Consider the following 26,878-nt stretch of genomic DNA (forward strand, 5'->3'; position numbering starts at 1 on the left):
AACAGTTCAACCCCTGCATTAAGCCTCCGTTAGCTTGTGCTCTATCACTCTCCTGTTTATCTTTCTTCTGTCTGACAGTTAGGCTCCAGTGTCCACCACCACAACAAAATTAATCACAGAAATCATTTTCAGCAGAGAAAAAACTGATCTCTCTTCTCACTGCTAAACTTTGTCAGTCGGTGTGGTGTTGCCATAGAGACTTGGACGTGCTGTAAATCAATCTGGTCCTGCTCCACACGATCTGGAAGCTAAGAAATAGCATTTGATATAACCTATGTTGGTGTTGATAATCTTATTTTAAAGTGTGGATTACAATCAGGCATATATCTAGAAGGGAGACTTTTTTTTAAGACCACTTAGGAATAATTCTAAATAAAGACAAATTCAATGTAAATATATCAGAAAAAGAATCATTAAACCAAATAATCAGGGTTTTCTGTTTCTTTGTTTTAGGTATTTTCTGTGATTCCTCTTTGGTTGGTGATCTTTGCGTCAAATCACAGTATGTAAATACAAACGTAATAAAGGAAACAGCCAGTTTAAGAAGTTACTTAAATCTAGAGTAATCTGTTCACTAACCTCTGACCAGTATATAGAGCCCTGTGGCCTGTATCTGATATGAAACACCAGAGGGAAAGCATCATGCAGCGGCCAGGACGAGGGAAAGCTCCACGTGACCATCAGTCTCTTTGGAAAGCCTTCGAGCTCCTTCACCGACACGGACTGTGGAGGGTCTGGTTTTACTGCAAAACAAGAAAGAAAGTTTATTTTTTCTACAACATTTAACTTTATATTAAATTCTCTACATGAGAGGGTAGAATTTTACTGCTGTTTGCACCACAAATCCTTATATCTCCAGAGTCTTATCTGATCAGCCACATGCAGTTTTAAGATAATCACTGTTGAATCAAATCTCAGAAATGCTCTTTCCATAATTACATCACCTCCTCTTGAAGAGAGCATCCATTTTTTCTCTGAATTTGGTCCTCGAGACTCTAATCACGGTGTTTATGGTTTCAAGCCCTTTTCACACCACTGTGATGAAAGCGCGACCCATGAATATGATCTCAAGGATGTTAATCACTTTGCACTGGAGTGATGAGAACACCATGTGGTCCGTGAAGCAGCAAAACAAGATGATTGAGGTTGTATTATCAGAACCCAAAGGGCAAAGTCATAAAACAGGAGCTGGGAGTAATGATGCTTGGAGGAAGGAGTCGTGACATTTTGTGTTTCGTGTCAAACTGATTACTATATGATACAGATCGTGTGTTTACATATTTATATTTTCTGTATCTTGACACAGTATGCATTAGGTTTTGGGTGCGGATTTGTTTAAATCACGATTCTTTGATATTTTCAATTGTTGCGATTTTTAGGTTCCTTTGTTAACACCAGACCATGTGAAAAAGTAAATGATGATGATGTCTGTGGACTTTATCAGGAGCCATATTTTACAAAAACTGCACGTCACATGTGAGTCAGTTTTTAGGATTTATTCAGAGGATCTGATTTCTTAACTTAATTTTTTTCCAACCCAGCTTACAAATAAAGACTGTTTAAATTTAAGAAAAATAAGATTTTTGAACAAAAAAATAAAAAAATAAAATAAAAAAAATAAAAAAACAACAATATTTTCCCCTACCCCTTCCCCTTCCCCTAAACATTTTAAAACATGTGAATAAACCTTGTAAGGAAACGGAAAATAGCTTTATCTGTGCGTCTCTACTGGTTTTAGGATTTGGGGAATGAGGCAATGAGATTGCTACTCATGCATGCAGCTCATTACAAGGGAGTGCCCCCATCTGAGAATCAATCATGTTGGTTGGGTTTAAAGTCTGTTTTAGGAATAGACCAAATATCAGCTGGATCGATTATCGGAATGTCGATATTTAGGATTTTCAGGCAGCGTCAGCCCTTTTTTAAATTCACTTTACCCCACACCTATGCACTTTATTCCTCAAAACGAAACTCTTATGGTCTCCCTACCTGTGGGCTAGCTCTCCACCCACAGTCAATCTGCATTGCAATTTATCTGTCTGTATATTATGGTTTGTCTTTTTATTTGTTTTCTTTTGGTGTCTTTTACTGTCAATGCTTGTTTTATATTAATGCTGCTCCTTTTTTTTCCTTTATTCTTATTATGAAATGTTATACTGTCTCAATATGTTTTTTATGCATATGGGACTACGGATGGAAATTAGCGTCAAGCTACAATCTGGCATTTTTACAAGTTTCAACATGTTCATCAATGTGCACTGTCCCATTTAAATAAACAAATGATTGATTTATTGATTGATTGAATTCCATGAAACAATGAGAAATCAGTTAAAATCTGTGTTAATTTGGCTCCAATACAGCCGTGCCTCTCTGTCTCTAGCATTTTCCCACCCTCAGTACCATCTGATTGGTAGCACACAGGGACATTTTTTGGAAAACTTGACTTACTGTAGAAAACTTTAGGGAGCTATTTATTTTTTTAAGTTTTTATTTAACTGTATGAGACTGCTGTTGAGCCTGGGAGCTGTTTAATAAACATTTGCTTAAAGGCAACAAACAAAGTAAATTAAAAAATTTGACAGCAATATTTTCCCTTTTACTGTAAATGAATATCGGCCCAAAATGTCAGGTATCGGCTTCCTTGACTACTGATAACCCGTATTGGTATCAGATCTGGAAAAAAAACCTATCAGTCTATTTCTAGTCTGTATCAGTAGAACAGGTTGTTGTGCGTTTGAGAGAGAAAAAGAAAAGAGCTGGAAGAACGATTGTCACAAACGTGCATCACTGGCATGCAGTTATCGCAGGAAGTTGTGCTTTATACGACAAAAACTATTCTGTTGTTCTAAAGCCGTTTCTACTAAGTGGTCCGGTGTGGGTCAGTGCAGTTTGGAAGCTGATAGCCGGATCAGTTACAGAATGGCGTGACACAGTGTACCCTGCTAATAAATCTAAAGAAGAAAAAAAAACACGACTTCGGATCTTTGTGGATCTGTCTTTCTGCACTTTGCAGATTGTGCACAACCATATCTCGAATGTGGGAACAAAGTGTGTTTTTTGATACTTACATAGCTCATGTAGCTTAAAACGGACATATGTTGTAAAAGTTCCAAGAGCGTTGGTCTCAGTCACTCTCAGGGTGTGGATGGGCTGCCAGAAGGCCGGCTGATCTAACTCACACTGCTTACTGGTGACATCCAAAACACAAGGCCTCCATTCCTGACCATTTGCCCTGAAAAGCAAAACAAAGCATTTAGGAAAAGTATCGTCAAAGTGTGAACAGATTACAAACACAACATGCTCTAAATTCAGTTCCCTGTCTGGATGTGACCTTACTGTGGGGCCTGCAGTACGCTGGTCTTACCTGAGGGAGGCGTCATACTTTGCTGGCAGAAACGTCTTTACAGATTCCACCCAGGAGCAGCGAACATGTGTGTGATTGGGCACTTGACAGGAAACGCTCAGCAGCCCAGGGGGACCTGGGAAGCAGGCAGGAAAACAGAGTTTGTGACACGACGGAGGGATATTTAGTCCTACATTTCGATTTTTACCAGAAAAACACATCTCTGTGCTTGGGCGTCTCGATCGTAAACAGTAAATTGTGGGGGCTTGTTCACGACATGGAAAACTCCCCATCCCTCGAAAGGAAACCCACTTAGGGAGACGTTTCCTGTTTGAGACATGTACAGGAAGTGGAGGGCTTTGTCTATGTCATGGCCGATAAGACCTGTTTCCGCTGAGGACCAGTTATTGTGATCACTGTCAAATGAAATGACGTGTTCGAGCTGCAGAGCGAGCTCATACTGTGAAACTGATACAAAGATACAAGGATGTAAGAAAGAAACACAGGAAAAAAGAAAACATAGAGGTAAATGTCTGAGTCAGAGTAACAGGAACTATTTTAAGCTTCTGAATGAATTCTCTCAAGGCCTGACTGAACTTCCAGGGAACCCTGAACTTACTCAGAAGAGGTCAAAACACAGGGGACACAGACTTGTCCCCGCTGAGATGTTTTTCTTTTTTCTCTCATGGCGAGAGCCTGGAGTACTGTTGAGCTGTTAAAGCAGAGTAAATCCTACATTAGGCACAGGGCCTGGAGAAGCCACAACAACAACACTCACGTCCCAGCCTGAGGTTGACGGAGTGGAGGAGGAGCCCTCTGATGTCATAGCAGCTGTAGTCACCCTGCGCCGAGTGGTCGACATGCAGCAGGACTAAGCTTCCATCTGGTGTTACTTCGTGCCATGGTAGCGCTGAACTCAGGTTGTGATGCCACACCACGGGTAATCTAGAAAGGAAAATGTGAGAGTTGAGCTGTTAAGCTAGCAAAAGCTTCAGTTTTTTCATATCATATCAACTAGAGGTGGGGGAAATTGGATATACTTGATTTTACGTGTGAGATGTATAAAATAACTACATCGCAACTGCAAATGTTTTCAGACATCAGGATGTAATTCTCTTATGAGATTCACTTTTTTCATTCCCTGCTGCTTTACCGGTGATCCTCTCACATTGAGCTTTGCACAACCAGAAACAAACGCGACACGTTCTTTAGTTTCACTTACATTTCTCTGCACACTCGTCCCCTCCCCCCTCCCCTGCCTTTCTGTCACGGCACCCAACTGTGCACTGCTTGATGCATGATTGCAGAGAGGAGCTTTGTTTGGTGTTATTTTACAGCTGAATACAAAAGTACTGCAAGCTGTAATGTTCACAGAAAACATGAAACGAAAAATTTGCAACTACATCAACTATTGTTTGAAACATAAGGTTAACTAAACTTAACCTGATTGTGATTTTCCCTTTTATGGAAATTTTAAAAATCCAACTGAATGGTCTGCTAAAATCCTAATACTGGTGTCATGTTATTCTTCATCAATTTAACATTTATATAGCAATTTAGAGGAGAAATCAGAATACTGAGATATATTTCATGTATTGTGAAAAAACCTAAAAATATTGAGATATTGGTTTTTGGCCATATCCTTCTGCCTTAATATCAACTAAATATACAGGAATAAGTAAAAATCACACGTCAAGTGACATTGATGGATTGTTTTGTTATACCTTATTGACTCTAGTGTCTGGAAGTGGTTATAGTAGAGCTGGGCGATATATTGAATATACTCAATATCATATAATAAAATAATATAATATAATATAATATAATATAATATAATATAATATAATATACAATCAGCCAGTTGAATAGCTCTGAATTAATTATTTGATTGTAACTGAAAATAAGTAACTACATAAAGTTTGGTGTAAAATAAAAGGTTTGCTAAACTTAGCCTGATTGAATTTTTCCCCTTTTCTCCTGCAAATTTAAAAACCCAACTGAAACGTCTGCTTGAATCATTTTACAGGTGTCATTTTATGCATCAAAGGGTTGGATTCAACATTCATTTAGTGATTTAGAAGAGAAATTGGAATATCGAGATATATATCATGCATCATGAAATAGCCTTAAAATATCAAGTATTGGTTTTTGGCCATATCGTGCAATCCTAGGTTACAGTATTGCTCCAAGTTGTTTGGAACTTTGCCGTAGTTATGAAGCCAGCCATGAACCTGCATGTAGCTTTTCATTTATTTACTGGTAATATTTGCTAACCGCTAGCATATCAATGCAATTTTCCATATATGTTAGCATCAAGCTAGTGCTAGTTTCGTTATATCATTTTTGGTAAATAAGGAGATTTATACCATGTGGAATGTATTGAATAGAAATCTCCTGTGGGAGAGTAATGTATAATTCTTTGGGAGTTTAGTTCTTTAGTAAAACTTCAAGCTGAAAATCCTGAATCAGAGTTTTCCTGAGAAACGTTAGCCAACTGCTAAGCTAAGATAGCTGCGGCAGACTAGTGGACGTAAGGTCCAGCAGCTCTGGCATAGTGTAAAGAATTGATAAAGCTGAATTGAATTGTTAAGCAAAAAGGCTAGTGATCTCTATGGATTCCTTACTGGTTCTCAATATTTGGGGAATTAGCTTGAGGGATATGGAATTGAAGCACAGAAGGCTCTATTGAAAAGCAGAATTTGTAGCGAAAAAATAAACGTTAGACATTTCATTTTTTGGACCATGAATGAAGTTCAAAATTTTCAAAAATGAGCCATAAATGTAACTTGTTTATTAAAGTTGGTGTGAACTGAACTTGGCTGGCACAACATTGAATATAACACACAATCATTGTCATCCCTTACCTGGTTTGTGACTTCCTGCATGTTAGTGTCACATTTGCCTCCAAGTGCCCGTACTGTATATCCGACACTGCAAACACAGACATCACATAAACTGTTAAAGTCCAGCCTCGTCCAGCTTCAGGGCTCTGAACACTTCACAGTCCAACAAACCATGTGTCTGCATTGTCAGTAATCATGATTTATGCACCGTCTTTCACAGTGGAGTGAGTAACGTTACAATAACATGACCATACAAGGTCAGAGTTCCTGCAGACATCAGGCCAACACACGGCACGCATAGAGCTGATGGAGTCTTACCCTGTATCAGAAGACCCACTTACAAAATTTTAGAAATTTAATGGCTAAGCATGTCAGTACTATTACCCTTTTTTAAAATCCTCATGACCAAGAATCAGAAAAGAGCTAGACTTTACTCCAACTCATCCATTACCAACTCTAGAATAAATTCATATATTAACATTCAAACAGTCTGCTTTTGTAACGAGAAAGCTTTTAGTATACTGTTCCCAGAAAGTATCAACACCCAAATCAGTAGATTTACGTAACTCTGACCTACTCTCGGCTCATTGTATTAATTTTCCTGTCCACCAGATTGATTCCCTGCCTTCAGAAGATTAAACAATGTCTTGTGCACACAAAGACCCAAACTAAACAAGTCAGTGGCATGCTTTGAATTTTAAAACACTAAGGACTAAGAAAATACACAGACAGGAACAGTGTACCTTAATCAGTCCTTAGTGTTACAAGAATATTGATATTCAGGAATGAGAGGGATGAATTTCCAACCTCAAAGCACATCTTAAAGGGAGAGTCTGCAGGATTTTTCCGCCTTTATACATGCGTGTCAGTGTCTGTGTCTGCCTCGACCCTCCTCCTCTGCCTGTTTGTTGATGTTTTGGTTGTTTTGAATTGTTTCTGGGTGGGAAGTAAGTGTGAAGCTTGGTTCTACTTTTAGTTTCTTTTAACGTGAAGAGCAGGATGGAACGAATAGCAACGCAAGTTAGCTTTCTGCTAACCAGGAATGTCTCAAATATACGTGATTAGCTTGTGCTAACATATCAAGTCAGGTGCACGGCTCTCGAGTCTCTCCCAGGTAGAAACGTGAAGCTACAGGTGGTTGCTGGGCTAGGGAGTGTGTTCATGTAGTCATGGTCAGAGGCAGTGGGTGTGTGCTGCTGCTGGCACTGAGCCAAGAAGGAGGAGTCAAGTTTGAATGTTGTGTTTACTAGTAAATAACAAAAATTCCTGCAGACCCTATCTTTAAAGTCTTTCCATTTAAGATTTAAAGGAAAGTAACTCTTAGAATAAATCAAACTTTGGCTATAGCAAGTTTTACACATTGCACTTCTATATTATTTCTTTTTCATTGATTTTTTTAAATCTATTATTTTTTATTGCAAAAAACAAACAACACAGACAAAGGATAAGACATGTAGCAAGATAGGTTATATAACATACAAGCAGACTAGTTTTACAACAAAACTAAACTAACAAAACCAAATAAAAAACTGAAATAAATGAATAAATAAAACAAAACAAAAACTTCACAAAACTCAAGGAGGGGCCTGTTTTCAGTGTGTATGATGGCTGTGTGTGTGTGTGTGTGTGTGTGTGTGTGTGTGTGTGTGTGTGTGTGTGTGTGTGTTAATGAGCATACAAATTTCTTAAGGAAAAAAAAAATCTTAAAGATATCTTAGTCAATTTTTTTTCTCTCTTCTACCTTCTCTTCTCTTTTTCTTCCCTCTTTTTTTCCCCCTTCCCCCCTTTCTTTCTTTTCTTCTTCTTTCTTTCCCCCCTTCACTTTCCTTTTATTTTTAGCTAACTGGTTTATTCACATTGAGGAGGTGGGCCTCAAACACCGAAGTCTGCCTGTAAGCTTTGTCCATGACAGGCTGCCAATAGACTGGCCAATCAGAGGGAAGGAGTTTATTGAGCAGGGAGCTTTAAAGAGACCGCACCTTAAAAAAATATGTTCCAGAGTGGTTGTTAAGTTCAGTTCATTCCAGTTCAGTTCAGTTCAGTTAAGTTAAGTTTGGTTTAGTTTAGTTTATTGGTTGAATATACAGAGAAAATGCAGATTTACAAACATTTCTGTAAATATGCCGGTTTAGCCAAGTTGGCTAATTTCCAACCATGGTCTCTGAGGCAAGTGACATGAGCACTACAATCAAAAAATGTAGTAAAAAAAGGAATCAAGGTTTTCTAAAACACCAATGAGAGAGAGGAAAATGAATAGACAAAGCTGTCAAATCATTACTCGCTTCAACCCAAACCTGAAAGCGTGTGTAGTTTTGAGGCTAAACTAAATGCAGTGTATACTTTAGCAAATATTTGTGGTGACTGTAGTAATTTGCAGAGTTGATACTCTATCGCTAACTTGTGAGTGTGTGTTTGTGTGCGTGTGTGTTTAGCTTGGCTCCACAATATGAAAGCTGGCATTTACAGTGGACCCAGAGTGGAAAAACATAACTTTAACTGCCAGTGCCACGCACACACCTTCATTAATTCTTAACCTCAATCACTCAGGCATGCACACTCCCTGCTGGCCTCCCCTCAGATCCCTGCTTGGCAACAGTTTGTCCCTGGTCTCTGCCTTGTTAGCGTTGCTCATTTATCTGTTTTCACGCCCTTTCACTCTCTTTCTCACACATCATCATTGTTTTAACTGCAAAGGATAATCTTCAATTAAAATGAGAGTCGTGATCTGTTGTTTACGTCAGTTGTGGCATGAAGTGAAAGGAGCCCGGTGGTTTGGGCAGGGAAGAATTTTGAGGATGCTATAACTCAATTGGCAGTATTTGTACATTAATGTTATTTTTTGCTGCAGAAGTAACCTCATACACCCTTCAGGGACCATGTGAATCAGGTTTGATTTATACTTTCACTGAGCCCTATTCAATACTTGGTTTTCACTGATACCCTAGCTTTGCTTTTCTGGGCCTGTTGCAGTTTTCTTTGTGGTTGTCAGTAATGAAACACCTTGGGAAAGATCAGCATTTGTGCTTTTGACTCATTGACGAGCATGGGCAGCTCTGGCTCAGTGATACAGTTGGACATCTCTCAGACGGTCCATCTCTGTGGCTGGTCGGTCATGTTGGAGCCGTCCTATTTTGCTGGATGTAGAGCTGTGACACTTAAATTCAGGGTAGAGAAAATCGAGCAGGACAGGAAGTTGTGACCAGAAACTACCTAAAAACACCCAGTGACTTCCAAAATAAAACAAACCATGTCAAAATCAGTTCATCTTTAGTTTGACTAAGATGACACTTTGGTAAAGGCTGGATTGGTTAGGGCTAATTCCTACAGACAAAGACTTCCAACAAAGTAAACAAAGAGCAACGATAAAAGACATCCAGCAACTCATCTTCTCTGTGATTTCCATGCGGCTCTTTGTTACAAAAATCAAGCTTTGTTTCAGAGGAGGCTGTGTGCCACCAGGAGAAATACAGCAGCCGCTGTCGCACAGGAAGTGACGATTCTTTCCACCAATCAACGGACTACAGTGTTCTAGCTCCGCCTTCTGGGATCAGATCTGTCTGGCACATACGGTGGCCTGTAGGTGTCAGCAATTGAAAAAGCAACAACACAACGGAAGTTAAGAGGACAGTTATCCTAACGGACACAGAAAAGTTGTTAAAGTAAGTAAATGATTGTTTTCTGTTATACCTTCAGCTATGACAAATATAGCTTTATTGCTAACATTATTGATACAAAAAGCTACATTTAAGATACTGTATTTTTCTGGTAAATAAAAAAATATAAGAACTATAAAGGATATTACAGAGTGAGACCCCTACAAAGCTTTTTTTGTCAAATATGAAGTAAAAAAAAGTCCTCTACTTTCTTACTTTTTCAACTTTTCTGTGTCCGTTGGGATAAATGACCTCTTTTAACTTTCATTGTGGCTTTTCTTTTACATTTGTGTCGTCGTTTTTAGCATTCATGTTTTTGCTTTTGCAAATGGTCTGACACCATAGACTGAAAAAAAATGGACGTCATCTTGCTTGGCTCCAAGTGAGGTTGCTACAAATTACTACAGTTGCTACTGCTCCCCCTGGTGGCTGGCTGCAGTGTAGGTCAAAAAATCCGGCTCTCCAGTCATTCCAGATGGGCTGTGGTCAAACTTCGAAAAATTAATACACCTGGTAGAAATATTTCTCACGTCTGATTGTTGTGGTGATTTGAAGATATCATTTGGCTGTCTTGTATTCAAGTCCTCTTTTTTTTCTGAAAAGTTTTGTTTTCATTAGTTATAAGAGGTTAAAAACGAGGTTTTGCGTCATTTTTAACGATGATTGACATCTGACGTTCTTGTGTATTTTTTGGGGGAATCGTAAAATATGTCGGGAGGTAGAGTCAAGAAGAGATTATTATTTTTGTCACCCAGCTCCACTTAGATTCTCCCAGAATCCCTCATAGTCTCTACTGCACAGAGTCTGCTCTGCTTCCAATGGCTGCACCTGTGACGGGGGAATTTTGGCTTCAAAACCATATACCGTATTTTCCGCACTATAAGGCGCACCTAAAAGCCTTTAGTTTTGTCAAAAGCCAACAGTGTGCCATATAATCTGATGCGCCTTATATATGGATCAATACTGATTAATCTTGGGTACTGTAGTCAGGGGTCATTGCCAAAGTAACAGCAGTGAGTGGTAAGAACCAGTAAAGAAGAATTCTGCTAAGTGCTAACGTTAGCTCACAGGCTGGCCCGGGCTTCTTCTCTTGTTTGTTGTTAGAGCAATACAGCGCCCCCCAAAGGTCTGGCATTTGAACTGATCTCTGGAAACGGCTTTTGTGGACGGCAGAAACTGCTTCGTCTTTACAGCGCACTTTTTTTGGAAACGGCACAGAAAATAGTCCGATAGAAAAATGTGCCGGTCCGTGTGGATGTAGCCTGAGTTTGACTGACTTATCTGACTGTTTTGTTGACATTCCCTTTAGCACAGCTCCATCTAGTGGATGCATAACGCAACACCAGCCACTACTATAGCTTCTATTCTATGCGCCTTATAATGCAGTGCGCCCTATATATGAAAACGGTTTCCAAACAGGCCATTCATTGAAGGTGCGCCCTATACTCGGAAGCGCCTTATAGTGCGGAAAATACGGTAATGGTAGATGGTGGAGCCATGCTGTCCACTCTGGTGACACCCACTGGCCACCGTAGCCACCCCTAACAAAATTTCCCAAAAAGTCTAACTACTCCTATTGGTTATTTTGGGATCTGTCCTAGGATTAGTCAGTGGAAACACAATAAAACGCGTGCCGCACTGAGACAAACTGGACCAAACCACTTGGTGGAAACGGGGCTGAACACAGATGGCGAACTCTGTCTGTCTCTTTCTAAACTTTGTGGCTTTTGCACATCCTTAAGTTAAATGTGGAAACAATGCAGTGAATGTCTTTTTTTGTACAGTTGTGTAGTATTACAGCTGGAATGGAAACAAATATTGTTCTGTGTTTGATTGTATTTCGCCTAAAGATCATTGTCTTTCTTGTTTTCATTATTCATTCAAGATGTTTTGACCAAAGGATCACAAAATAGGAAAGAGTTTACCAAGTTGAAGCAATGATTTTTGAAAAATTATCTTTTTAACTGTGATACCAAAAGAAAAATAACCAAACATTAAAGTTTTTGTCATTGAATCTTCCTCTTCTCTTACAACCCCCTAAATGTTACCTCCAGTTATCAGAAACATTTTCTTTAAAGCCCCACTCTCCACAGAAAACAGATTCTCCTTTCTGAAAGACTTACACATATAATTCCCCCTCCTTTTCTTTCTTTGTGTGTGTGTGTGTGTGTGTGTGTGTGTGTGTTACCTAGGGCCTTGGTGTATTGCAGCGAGTTGGCTGGTCTGAATGTGTGTATTCATGTTTTATTGGCAGTGAAGTACATTATTCCCCAAACCCACAGCGTTCCACTCATATCTGATTCTGCCTCTGGCAAGAGGGCTGACTAATGTGCATGTGCACACACACACACACACACACACACACACACACACACACACACACACACACACACACACACACACACACACACACACACACACACACACACACACACACACCCACATAGGTGTGTGTATGTTCACACATACAAACTTTCATTAAAGTGCATGTGCTACCCTCCCCCCTCACACACACACACACACACACAATCATGAGGAAAGGCTGCAAGTCTGCAAGTTTCTCTCGACATTAAAATCAGGCGGCAGGGCGGACACAGAAACTGCAAACCTGATGAAACTCAGTCCTTTCCAAACAATAAAAAAAGCCGGTGGAGCTGCTGAGAGGCAGAAGGAAAACTGACAGATTCACCTGAAGGGCTTTGGCTCGCTTCTCTTATTTTTGGAGTGATTAACTGGTCTGAATGTTCAGGAGACAGAGCGTTAGAGTGAGACAAGACAGAAACAAAGAAAAAAAAGAAGGGGGGGGAGAGGAGTTGATTTCAGACAGATCCCTGGTGTGCCGTGTGAGGCAAGACAAAAAACGCTTAACAATGGAAATCTTGTTTGTGGCGCGCTTTTCCAGAAACATGAACCCAACCTTAGATATCGACGAGCTTAGGTTCACCGAAAAACTGGACAACGAACCATGAAACCGATCATCAACGCATCACATTAAGAGATTTTCTACGTTAAATCTTTACTCTACTGTGCTGCACTTTATTCACATGATATTCAAAATGTTGGATGTGCCCCCTCCTCCTCCTCCTTCCTTTTATGTGCAGTACTTTCAGGTCCCATAAGCACTTTGATCCAAGAGAAGTCGAGAGCACCCAAAATAGTCCACAAAGGAATCCATGCCCGATCCTTAACAGAATGAGACTCTGTGAGCGTGTGTGAGTGTGTGTGTGTGTAAAATATGAGTGGAGTACAGGCGTAAGTGTGTGCATGTGTTACCTTCATCAGACTGGATCTGAGCGCAGCTGGGACGCAGCGACCAAGATAAAAACCAGATGACTGTCAGACACACAGGACTGGACAAAAGGCCTGGCATCTAGAGAGATGGAGAGACAGAGAGACAGAGAGAAAGAGAAAAATGCAGTGATTAAGTTGTTTTGATGTCCAAAAGGTTTGGTCTTTAGCAACATCATCATCATCATCATCATCAGTGTTATTATAAGCTTTTTTTAAACCAAAAACATTTGTATGAAAGAAAATTGCTCCAAAACACATCCTGAAACTCATTTCTTCTCCAACCTCTTGATAACTCCACAGACGTAGAAATTGCTTGGTAAAAACATGATGCAGGTGGTTACTCCGCAGATACAGATGGGCCTGTTTTGTTTTTCTTAAGTATTGCAAATATTATTTTTCATAAAGGCAAAAAGTGCTCTGACAACTCAACTGAGGCTGCACGATACGGCCTAAAAATAATATCTGTGCATTTTTAGGCAATATCCCGATGCACATATAAATCCTAAATACATAAAATGACATCAGTATAACTGTTCAAGCAGACTCTTCAGTTGGAATTTTAAAATCTGCACTTGCAAAATAATAATAATAATAACTTTATTTGTATAGCAGAAGTTTACAAAGTGCTTTAACAACTGGAACATAAATACAAACAAAAGTTTCCACCCATATGAACCCAGGTAACACAAGAACCATGCAAAAATAAATAAAGTGAGAGCCTGACGACCAAGCTAAAAGCTAAAAACATCAATCAACAGGAAAAAAGGAAAAAAAATAAAACAAAAGGCTAAAAGGGGTTGGGAGCAGAGAACAGGACATCAGGTATTAAAAGGACAATGTTAAAGGTGTTAATAGAATAATAAAACAATAAAATTAATGATAAAAGTGATGATAAAATAATGAAGGAGAAATTAAACAGTGAAACCAAGGTTTATTTAAAATATTGCAGTTAAATATTTTCAGTTCCAGTAAAATAATTCTTCAGATTTACACACCGACATGTGAAAGCATTTATGCGACAATTTGCACTTGTTGGTCGCAATAAAGTCATTTCATACATCTCACGTGCAACAACTGGGGCTATATCAAGTATTTTCAATACTTTGGATTTATCGCCCACCTCTAATGACAACATTCAAGACAGTCTGAGTAAGCTCCTTGGAAAGTCCTTCTCATTAATTAGGACAAATTTTTCATGAACACCTGGAGGGAAAAGTCAAATCTTAAGCCCTGTTTCCACCAAGCAGTCTGGTTTAGATCAGTTTAACCTAGGGTAGGGGTAGGGATGGGTACCACATTAGGTACTTTTATGAGTATTGATTGAATTCTGTCAAAAGTACCTGGTACCGATTCACATAGAACCAAAAAGTACCATGTTTAGGTCCCTAAATGCATCCTTGTGACTGTGAGGGATTAGAAAAGTAGGCGATTTTTCATGCTGGACATAAACACAGCATTGCAAGGTTATATATTAAAGAATAAATCTGTTAAATTGATAAATTTCAAATTATGTTATTACACAAATTGTTATTTTCTTACCTCATGAACACAAAAAGGACCTAAAATTGGTACCATTGAGTATCGGTATTGATTGCCAGGTACGGGCCTCAGTACCGTATCGTTTCAAATGTGAAAGGGACCCTTAACTAGGTAGAGGACATTTAAGCCTGGTGTTGCTGGTACCACGTCAGGTACACAATAGTGTGACGCCATAGCAGTGTGACACGGTGTACCCCGCTAATAAATCCAGCAAAGAATGAAAACATGACACATTAAACAAACAGCAATGATGGAAGATATCCAGCAATTCGTCTTTTTTGTGATTTCCATGTGTTGCCACGAGAAATACAACAGCTGCTGTCGCACAGGAAGTGACCATTCTTTCCACCAATCAACGGACTGCAATGTTGAAGCTCCACCTTCTGGGATCAGATCGGTTAAGTCTGGCACCCTATCAGGAGGGTCCCAAAAAGTGGGACGATACATCTCGTTTTTTGGGGGGATATGTCCCTGGATTAGTCAGCAGAAAAACCACAAAATGCATGCCGCACCAAGACAAAACTGGGCTAGTGTGACCATTTGTACTTGATGGTCATCATAAAGTCATTTCATACATCTCACGTGCAACAACCGGAGACCTATGGAGTATATTCCATACAACCCCAACCTCTAATGACAACATTCAAGACGGTCTGAGAAGGCTCCTTGGAAAGTCTTTCTCATTAATGACACATTTTCCATAAAACTGGGGAGTAAAAGTCAAGTTCATCTAAAGCTCTGGTTCCACTTGTGCTGTAGAGCTAATGAGTCTTTAAGCTTGAGACACAATTCAACTGATTACATTCCCAATGGGATCCACAGAGGATGAGCACACTGTAAAACGGCAGAAAAAGCCAGTAGAGAAGATTAATTCTGAAACATATTTGTGGTCTACTATACCACATTTCCAGAAAGAGACTGCTTCCATTAAATGTCTTGATCATGGTGATTTATTGCGTCACTCTTCTGAAATAAATGTACATCTCAATAAATCAGAACATGATGGAAGCTCAGATTGCTCTGATTGAAGCCTTCAGCTCGTCTGTGTCTCTCATCTTCCTCTTGACAATACTCCATAGATTCTTTATTGGGTTCAGAGTTGGAGAGTTTTCTGGCCAGTCAAGCACAGTAATGGTCATTTAACCAGCTTTTGGCAGTTTTGGCGGTGTGGGCAGGTGCCAAGTCCTGCTGGAAAATGTAATCAGCATCTCCATTAAGCTTTTCAGCAGAAGGAAGCACAAAGTGCTCTAAAGTTCCCTGGGAAACTGCTGCGTCGACTCTGGACTTCAGAAAACACAGGGGACCAACATCAGGAGATGACACCCTGACAATCACTGACTGAGCAAACTTGACACTTACTCCAGACTTTGGGCTCTTGATTACAAACTGTGAGGCAAAAACAACTTTCATCTGACGCAGGAATGAGGTTTCTGACGTTGCTGGTTTAGAAGTGGCTCAACATGAGGAATGAGAGTTGCTGAATTCCTTGAATTGCACTGACTCCAGGCTCAGTCCGCTCCTTGTGAAGTTTTCCCAAATTCTTGACTGGGTTTGGCTCGACAATCCTCTCAGGGCTGCGGTTGCTTGTGCAACTTTTTCAACCACACTTTTTCCTTCCACACAACTTTCTAGTAATGTCTTGGATACAGCACTCAGTGAGCGACCAACTTCTTTAACAATCTGCTTTTGTGTCTATGTGTCCTCGTTAAGGGGGGTCAACCACAGTCTCCTGGACAACTGTTGTATCAGTAGCCTCCCTTTTGATAGTGAAGCCTACTGGACTACACTCCAAGACCATTTATAGGCTCAGAAAACCTTTGCAAGTGTTTCTAGTTAATTATCTGATTAGAATGTAGGGATGGGTTCCCTTCACATTTGAAACAATATGGCACCAATGCCGGTACCTGGCAATCAGTATCGGTACCCATCGTGCCCAATTTTCGGTACTTTAGTGTGTTTATGTGGTAAGAAATATTAACACATGTAAAGATAAAATCTCCACATTTTTTCAATTTAACATATTTATTTCTTAACATATAAACTTGCATTGCTGTGTTCATGTCCAGCATGGAAAATCGCCTTCTCTTCCACTTCCTCAAAGTCACAAGGATGCATTTAGGTACCTAAACATGGTCACATCATGGTACTTCAGACAATTCAGCCAGTACCTATAAAAGTAGGGATGGGGTACGAAATTAGCCTAACTTTTATTCCATCTGTAGTACTGAGTACCGATTCACATTAAATCAAACGGTACCATGTTTTGATACCTAAACGCATCCTTGTGACTGTGAGACAGTGGAAGAGCAGGCGGTTTTCCATGCTGGACATGAACACAGCGTTACAAGGTTATATGTTAAGAAATAAACATGTTAAATAGAAAACCTTTGAGATTTTATTATTAAACAAATTAATGCTTATTACCGCATTAACACACACAAAAAGTTACCAAAAATTGGAACCATTAAGTACTGATACCAACTGCCATGTACTGGGCATTGGTACCTTATTGTTTCAAATGTGAAAGGTACCCATACCTATATATCATTGGATTACAATTTTGAAAGTTCTTGTTGTATTCTAATTTTATGGGACAATGAATTCTTGGTTTTTGTATAATCATCACAATAAAAGGAAAAAACATGGTTGAGATATTTCACCTTGTGTCTACTGAATTGGTTTCACTTTTTGAATTGAACAACTGAAATAAATAAACTTTTTCACTATATTGTAATAATTTGAAATGTACCTTTAATTTATGTTATTACTCTAATTTTGTCTTTTTGTGCCAAATTTTTACAGATTCTGGTAAATTTCAAAGACTAACACATTTCAAAGGGGTAGGATTTCGCTCATATAAACTTCGAAACTTTGAAAGTGATTGTCTTGTTTTGTTTTTATTTATATTATATATCACTATTAAAGTTGTCATCTACACAAACAAAATTAAGTCAATCATCCCGAAGCTAAATTTGACAGCAGAAGGCTACACTAATGAGGGTCATGGACACAAAGTGTGTAGCATCTGTCTTTTACTTATTGCCATTGACCAACACAAAAACACCCAGGTATCTACTTTAGTGTTTCCTTTTTCCATCAGCTGTTAATGAAGCCTGATGCTAATCAAATTAAAGATTTAAAAATACAAACAAACATGAGAACCTCTTCACACCTTGTACTGGAAACTGTGTGCGCCCATCAGTGTGTGAGGGACGAAAAAAGAATCCATGGATGTGATAAGAGGTGAAAAACTATGTGGTGTCAACAAACCACTGAGTCCAAAGTCACACAGCTGATGCCAAACCCTCTTATCTTATCTGTGGAGCAGCTTTATATGGACAGCTGAACGTGAAATAATGTCACAGGGACAATAACAACTCTTCATTGCTCAGGTCAATGGCTCATAAAAACTGTTTGGAAACATCCTTACTGTACTGCATTTCCTGTTCAAACAGGATGTTGTTGTACCTGGACTTGTACTACAATAAGTGGCTCCAGAGTCCATTCAAAGAGGCACAATGAGCTCTTGAACAAATTGGTGTATTCCTATTCTTGTTTTGATGGAAAGACTTTTAAGGTTCAGAGAGACTTTGAGCTCTGAACTGTGATGGCACAAACTGTTAGACAGCAGAAACATGGGATGGAACACATCTACGATTAAAAATGAGGCTTTAAGAGAAGAAAAAAGGAGAATGACAGAAAATTTATTTAAAAAAAGGAGCAAAACCATCCAGATTAAGAAAAGAATGACACAAGTGATGTAGTGTTTGAAGTGAGACTAATCATGATCCCCTTCACCTTTTCAACTCTTCAATGATCAGTCTGTACAAAGACACATTACTCAGGTTGGTGAATGAGTGGCTCTGTGAGGTTGGAACAAGCTGTTCTGAAAGCTGACTGAGATTTTTTTTCTTTTTCAATGTCATGATGTCTGATCCATTACAGGCTGAGCGGGGGATGAAAACATTTGCAGGCAGAGGACCTCAGGTAACACCGTCTGGATCCAGGATTTTTTTTAAAGGATTCTTTATCATTGTGAGTTAGGGCTGTTTTCACCATACGTGTATATAACTCCACCATAAATGGTCAGATTGTTTTGCAAAATAATACAAGACAAGGTCGCCATAATTTCTGACAGATGTAAAAGTATGATCCAGATCCTGGTGATATTCTGGATACTAAGATCCAGAATATGAAATATGTACTGGGTCATCATAATTTTCACCACTGTCAGGAAGCAAATTATCGTACAAACCTGCAGCTAACACCAAATTGTAGCAGACAGTCTGCTGAAAGGGAGTATAACATTAAAGTAGGACTAAAGTGTTGGTGACAATCACAATATGCTTGTCTGGGTCTGCGCTCTCTGAGTGCTTTTCTATATATTTTAGCCCTTTAATTAATTATCTATTTTGTTATCCATGTAGTTTTATGTTTCTACTTTATATCTCAAGTAGTTTCATGTTTTTCTAATATGTTTTAATTGCGCATCTCCAGTGTTTCCTCACCGGGTGGAGGTGTCCTTGCCTTGGGGCATGAGCGGCTGTTTACATGACAACGGTTTTGGGGTGAAACGTAAAAGTATTGTGTTTTGGCCTTGCGTTCACACAGAAACAGCGTTAAAGGACGTGGTCACACTGGCAAACTGTGCCGTGCTTAAGCACGCCTCAGCCCTACAGCAAGTTGCGAGTGGCCAGTGTGACTGCAACCGTGCCATGCTTGAGCACGATTTACTTCTGCTTTGGCACGCTTTGGAGAGGTGGGCTTCGGCACGGTTTACTTCATGCACGAGCACAAACACGTGGACAGCACGTTTGTTTCATGACGTATGATCGACGTGTGTACAACTCTTGACAATCAATTTGAATAGTAACGGGGTATTAGAGGGCTGTGTTGGGCTAAACAACTTACCACAAGTCAAAAAGTCCCTAGAGTTGTGCTTTTTGTGTCTCATTGCGCTGACTTTGACGAGATTGTGCTTCATGTTAACGCTTCATAATTACATAAGTGGGCCGTGTACATGTGTGAGACCAGCTAAAGTATGGTTCATTTGGAGTAGTGTGACCTGGCCATACTCTCCATGGGGGGAATGGTTCTGCAAGGGGGCATTCGTGCTTAAGCACAGCATGGTTTGGATGGCCAGTGTGACCCCACCCTTAGCCAACCTTGAAAGCAAACTTTTGGAAGTGGCCCCCAAAGTGGAATTTTTCCTGTAACGTTGCAGCCACTGTGTAGTTGCAGTGTAAAGAGTAAGCCGGCGTTTTCAGTGGAAACCCTGATGTCACACTCCGCTTCTTGCAAGTGTATACAACAAACAACAGTGTGGTTGTTGCACCCGTCATGGACTACCTGCTGAATCTGCTGGCTGTCTTTCAACAAAATGAGCATCTGTTGCTCCACTTCTGCTCTTAGTATTCGCCAATACACCAGATGATCGACCCAACTCTGCTTTGGTGGAGATCAACCAAAAGCTGCTTCTGGACAAGATAGTTATAGCACCAACTACAGGCCTGGCATGCTTACTACAGCGTTTTCAGTCCCTCAGCGTTTCCGTGTAAATGCAGATTTTTTTTCTGCGTTTTAGCATTTTCAAATAAAACGTTGAGTAAACAGGCCTTAGATACATTCTTGTGTATGGGTGGGGGCTTCTTTTAAACCTCTAAAACACTTTGTGCTACATTTTTAATGTATGAATGTATGAAAAGTGCTCCATAAATAAATTTTGATTTGTTTAGATTCGATGGTGGTCACGAGCTGGATCCCAAGGTCAAAGCTACGGACAACAGACTGAATCCAGGTAGTTTTGAGTAATACCTTATCTTTTTATGAGGGTTAGTAATAATTTAGCCGCACCACCCTTTTCACATTTTCACCCTGAGGAAAACACACATTGAGCTGTTCCCTCCTCTCACACTGTGGACGTCATGTGTTACAGAAACTAGCAAAAAGAAAAAAACATATCTACCGTGACTGTGAGATTATACCTGTAAACTGGTTCTGGGTTCCTCTGTAAGCCTGAGGTTTGGCTGCTAAGTCGACCGTCTGTTTGTTTAAACCACAAAATCAACATCATTAACTTCTCATCAGAGAACAAGGTGTTATGTTTGGCTCATACAAATACTGTAAGGCTGCCCAGGTCTAAACAATGGTGACAGTGTTTTGTGATATTCAGACACTGATTTATTGTGTTTAATTTACATTTTAGATTCTCAGCAACAGACAAAACAAAATGAGTGGAATAAAATTAGCTGGAAGATGACTTTTTGGCTCCAGTAACTCATCATTAAGCAAAGAGATCATTCAATCAATTATCTCTTTTTTATATTAGCCTACACTCAAATGGTATCCTGCTAACCGACTGAGCAATTTGGGGTTCAGTGTCTTGTCCAAAGACACTTCGGCATGTGACTGCTGGACTGGAGATCAGACGACCATCTCCACCACGGAGCCACAGCCGCCCTTTAAACTTATAACAGCTTTATTCTCCTGAATAGCCCATGCTATTTAAATCCCAAGCACTGGGAAAGTACCACGATCCGTTAATCATCAGCCAATCTGTCAAAATTACATCCAAACGACCTTGGCTTTGCTTTCTGAGCATATTTCATCAATTAAAGAGCAAAATGAAGCTCATAAGCTCAAACTGATGAATGTAAGGAGGGTTTTATCGCCTTCTTCTTCAGCTGCTGCCAAAACACAGACGAGGGGAAACTGCAGCTTAAACAAAGACACCCACTGTGACGAACAACACCACATCCCCATACTGAGATGGTACACAGAGTTCTTATAAAGTTTATAACGGAGCAGAAGTAAGCTTTATTTCCACGTCTGTCCTATGAAGTAGCACGGCGGTGTTACATTCACCACTCCAGAGCTGCAAGTTCACACAGAGCACACAGCACATCCAAATCTCACTGCTGTCTCTCTGTTACCCACATTCCTCTATCCACCCCTCCCCTCCCTTTATGCTTCCATCAGGCATTTTATGAGAGGTACACTCTGTACCTGCGACCCAAAACAATGGTCTACTGTTTTTACTTACTCATACATACTCTCAAAATAAAACATTTTTATTCAATTCTTTTATTTACGTCTTTGTTTATGAGCTGGATTGGAAAAAAGTTGAGGTGTCAGATGAATAAATCCTGAATAAATCTCAAAAACTGACACATCTGTAATTTGTAGGGGTGAGTATTGGCAAGAATATCATGATACTTGGGTCACGATACAATAATACCACAATATAACAACATTGTGATGTATTGGGATATCTCACAATAAGATATTTGATTAAAAACCACTTTCATACATAAACTTAACCTGAAAACAAAGTGCAGTGATTTTCTCACTTAAACTACTGTGACATTAAACTATGTTGGAAAGAAATCATTGGATGAAGGATGTGGTCAGTTGGTGAAACTGATAAATGTCACTTGGTGTAACCAATTTTCCTCACAAAAAATGTATGATTATTATTTTATCAGTCGACTACACTGTAAAACTATAGGTACCGACTGAATCCTGTCTTCAGTATAGGGTACCGCAACGCATCCTTGTGACTGTGAGGGAGAGCAGGTGATTTTCCATACTGGACATGAACACAGCATTGCAAGGTTATATATTGAAAAATAAATGTTAAATTGAATTTTTTTCATATTTTAATATTAAATAAATTGATATTTTTTTACCACATACACAAAAAAGTACAGAAAAATGGTACCGTTGAGTACTGGTACCGGTTGCCAGGTACCCATCCCTATGTAAAACATCAAACTTAGAAAAATTTTCAACTAACTGATCCAAGAATAGAAAAAAAATATTGATGTTTACAACATTCAAACCCACATTATCAAGTGTGGGAAGAAAATATTTTAAAAACAGCTAAGTAGCTCTTTGGCGCCATCTACTGCAGTGGAGGTTCAAGGACGTATTGTACTTCCAACTCACCTAAAATATGAATTTTTAACTAACAAAAATATCAAAAATAAGAGTTAAAATAAAGATATTTTATCACAGGTAAAAGTATTGCAGTATATTAGGGATGGGTACCTTTCACATTCAAAATGATATGGTACTGATTTCCAGTACCTGGCAATCAGTATCGGTACGCAACAGTACCAATTTTCTGTACTTTTGTGTGTTTATGTAAAAAAAAAAAAATCTGTTTGTTTGGATTAAAATGTTAATTCTTGACATTTTAACATATTTTTTCTTCAATATATGACCTTGTGATGCTGTGTTCATGCCCAGCATGGAAAATCACCTACTCTTCCACTCCCTCACAGTCACAACCTTGCATTTAGGTACCTAAACACTGGATTTTACGTGGATCGGTACTCTGTAATTTTGACAGAATTCAATCAATATCTTTCAAAGTCCCTAACTCTGTATCCATCCCTAACTGTGGTTTCAATATTTTTTCACACCTCTAGTAGATATGCGTGTTTTTTGAAAATATGGCTCCTGATATAGTCATCCCTACTGATTTATGGTGTAAAGTCAGAGCCTAACAGACAGTAACAACAGATCCCGATGACATCCAGTGAATATAAGATAAGAAAAAAATAAGTATTCATAGAAACTTTCAAAAAAGTACTTGTTACACAGAATACATTTCCCAGAATCCACCTCACCAAAAATCTAAGATGTTCCATTGGAAGTGGCTGAAAATGTTTCTCGGTAATTTATGTTTAACATGGAAATCCTGAACAAACAAGCTGTATTTTATTAAGGATTTCATCCTTGAGACTTCCTGCAAAAGAATTGCAAGAATGGGTACTGAGTTTTGTCTGCGGGACTTTGCATTCGCTTCAACCATGGGTGGGAAACAAAGCAGATTTATCACTTTTTGTTTTAAACTTATCAAAAAATTCAAACCCCCAGAAAAGAGTCAAGAAAACGTCCATTTAGATTCTTGTCTGCTAATTCAGCCCTGAAGATAAATCCCAAGGACACTTTTCCTCCGTCCACCACTTTCACACACTCTTTTAGACCTTGATGCTCACTTCTCTCCCCACAGCTCTGCAGTCAGTCCTTGGCTCTGGTTTCCATCCCTCTAATGCTGGAGCTTTCAAGGTTCAGTAAATATATTCCTGTCATATTTTATAATGGCCTACCCTCCTCTTTTTACTGCTTTCCTCTAAAGTGATTGAAGATTGAAAATACAGACATCTCCGTAAGCCTCGCTGCACATTTTCCTTCAATTCCTGGGTAATTTGTCTTTCATCTATCCACGATTTCTCTCTCTTATCTCCTGCTCCCACTCACTGCCTTTATAGGTTTGTTTTCTGCCTCCCTACCTGTGTTTTCCTTCACAGCCGCTTTATTTTCCATCGCTGTGCCAAAGGGTACAAAGTCTAGTAAACATATTTACACACGGGTCTTAATCCTCAGTCCCTGATGCTTGGGAACAATGCTGTTTCCTGACTTAAAGTACCAATCTGTCTCCTCAGCTCCCAGCAACATGTTCCTGCTCATATTTCAGTATCGGGGAACCTGTTGCATAACTGATGTGATTTTCAGCAGCCGTGCTGTGTCTGTATGGAGAGTCTGTTCTTCGTAAACCTGCAGTGTGTGTTTAATAAATGCAGAGGTCTGCTTAGACTGTGTATCTCAGGTTCCACCGGCAGGTTTGGAGCCATACTGGCAGATTTGAAGACACCAGTGATCCCAGCTGGGATGGAGTAGATGTGACCTCTCCGACTTAAATAAATGGTTTCATCTGCAGCTGTTTTTTAAGAGAATAAACAAGTTGATTTTTCTGGGCCTCCACCAAAACTTTTCTCCCGTAGACGTAAGCATGCTTGTTTGTTTATTCTTCCATCCTGAGAATCAGGACCACCGTAGAGGCGTGTGAGATGATACATGGGGCTACAAAACGTATATTTGCCAAAAGAAGAAACCACAAGAGTTGATTTCAAAAGAATTTCTCTTGACCAGTAATTAAAGGTAGGATCTGCCAGAGTTTTTGTTACTTTTTAGTAAACACAACATTCCAACTGGGCTCCTCCTCCTGGGCTCAGTGCCAACAGCAGCACACACCCACTGCCTCCGACTGTCGCGTTTCTTCGTGGGAGAGACTCGAGAGCTGTGCACCTAACTTGGCATGTTAGAACAAGGTAATCACAAGTATTTGACACATACCTCTTCTCGTACCACCCCCCCAAGTTTCAGAAAGCGAGTGTAAGTCGAGCCAAGCTTCACCCTCCTTTAGGAAAAAGCTTCATCTGCTTGGCGTTTCGTTTCACTTTGGTTGTCTTTTTTCTTCCTATGAGCTACATCCACTATTGTTGCCGCTCTGCTAGCTTCTCACACTCGCTAATCAAAATGAAAATTCACTTGGGTGATTGGCTCCACCCAGAGACATCCCATTACAACCGAAACATCAGTATACAGGGTAAGGAGAGGGCTTGATGCAGACACAGACACTGACACACATGCATAGAGGCTCAGATGTGACACTTGAGCAGGATTATTCCTATAAAAGTTAACATTTAATTTTCAAGGAAAACTCTGCAGAATCTACCTGTAAAATTTTCTAAAATGAAGTGAGTAGATTTCACTCTTTGGTCTAAAATATAGTCAAATGAAATACTACAGAGAGCTGTTCTTTATAATAAACAGAAATATACTCTTTGATTAGTCCTCTGTGGATGTTTCTTGACTGACATCAGTGACAAAGGGCCAGTCCTGAAGCAGATCAATTCAGTTCAGATCTGTGCTCTTCAGTGTTTGCGTACCATGTCATCTGTGCGCATACCGTTGCAAAATTGCCAGCCAGAACTAAGATAGCACAAAGGAAGATAACTATTGCAGCCCAACAGTTTTGGAAAAGTGTGATGCTTTTTTGATCAACAACTCAAGTACCGACTTACAAGCAAGTTTCCTTGTAGATTATAGATCTACTCACCACATATTTACTCTTTTATAAAGACAGAAATGAATAATTCTGTTAACTTTTTTGTTTGTTTTTGAAGTTTTGGGAACGTAATTCTCAATCTCATCTTCATATTAAAAAATAAAGAATGTTGAATTAATACTGGTGTCCTACTGTATAGGGATACACCGATACCGATCCTGGTGCCACTCAAAGCTGGATCGGAATGGGTGCCTGTTTTTTTTAATTTATTTTTTTCTTTTCTCCAATATCAGAGCTCTAAGCTACCTTATTTGATATGTTACATCTAATGCTATTTCTTTTATTTATTTATTTATTTTGCTGTGTTACCAGTCTACAATGGATAAAAGTTAACAATTGAATAGATTTTTGTACATTCTGAAGCTCTGTTTTGCTGGTAAATATTTAAATATTGTATAGTTTAATAAACTAATTTTTTGCCTTTTACTTAAAAAATTGCCTACCTTATCTCACAGTAGGGCATGCAGGTTATTATTTAACACTGGTATCAGTACTGGCATCAGTTGATACCCAAAGCCCAGGTATCAGTATTGGTATCAGAACCATAAAAGCTGGATTGGTGCATCCATTCCACTGGATCAGATCAGTTTTGGCCCAGATAATGATTTTGGTCTTGAGACCTAAAAAGTTGGAAAGATGCATGATCCCTCTTGAACACTTTTAGAAACTGATTCATTTCTTTACTTCCTTTGCCCTGAGTGCTGCAACTAACACTGATTGTCCCCGTTATTTCTATAGTTCGACAAAGCTGAAGTGGGACCACTTTGGATGTTTCTCAGCTTACAAGTCTGACTGTTACCATAGTGATGAAAGCGGTCGTATGATGTGACAAGCTCAGAGATAGAAAGAAGAATGGAAACTTTAAAAAGAGTGTTAAGTGTTTAAACAATATGATGCCTTGAGACACAAATATACCAACATGGGAGCTAAGTGGCCAATGCCAGTAAACAACACTGGGCCATAAGGAGCTCCTCCAATTTCACACTCTCTTTCCATAGGTGAGGAGTGAGTGTTTCATCGCTCCGTGACTCACACCAGCCAGTCGCGTTTCTACAGTTACTCTTCCAGCAAGAACCAGAATAGACAGGAGTGTAGCCATGGTTATCGTCACCAGGATGCACCCATAATACAGGAATGCCCACATGCAGGGAGATGCAAATCAGCCGCCAAGACACAAATACCCAATTTGTTTTTGAAAAGGAGAATGTTTCTATTTTTGTTGCCTCAGCAAATCCACCAAAGAGCCAGAAGTCATTAAAATAATTGCAGAGACAGAACATTCTGGAAAACA

At 39.4% G+C, this 26,878-nt stretch overlaps 1 protein-coding gene across 1 annotated transcript in view; it reads right to left on the minus strand.

Annotated features, from left to right (window-relative positions):
• il11ra (interleukin 11 receptor subunit alpha) overlaps nucleotides 1–26,878 on the minus strand; it is a 67,206-nt gene that overhangs the window by 10,002 nt on the left and 30,326 nt on the right. Inside the window, exons 2-7 of the mRNA XM_074690508.1 lie at nucleotides 13,113–13,209; nucleotides 6,208–6,274; nucleotides 4,122–4,288; nucleotides 3,365–3,479; nucleotides 3,069–3,232; nucleotides 580–743 (exon numbers count right to left, since the gene is read on the minus strand). Of these exons, the coding sequence (XP_074546609.1) occupies nucleotides 580–743; nucleotides 3,069–3,232; nucleotides 3,365–3,479; nucleotides 4,122–4,288; nucleotides 6,208–6,274; nucleotides 13,113–13,209 (774 nt within the window). The remainder of the gene's footprint in view (nucleotides 1–579; nucleotides 744–3,068; nucleotides 3,233–3,364; nucleotides 3,480–4,121; nucleotides 4,289–6,207; nucleotides 6,275–13,112; nucleotides 13,210–26,878) is intronic.

This window comes from Halichoeres trimaculatus, unplaced genomic scaffold (assembly GCF_033239565.1).
Source record: "Halichoeres trimaculatus isolate MK-OKI-2021-1 unplaced genomic scaffold, fHalTri1.1 fHalTri1_scaffold_16, whole genome shotgun sequence".
In the NCBI taxonomy this organism is placed as follows: Eukaryota; Metazoa; Chordata; class Actinopteri; order Labriformes; family Labridae; genus Halichoeres; species Halichoeres trimaculatus.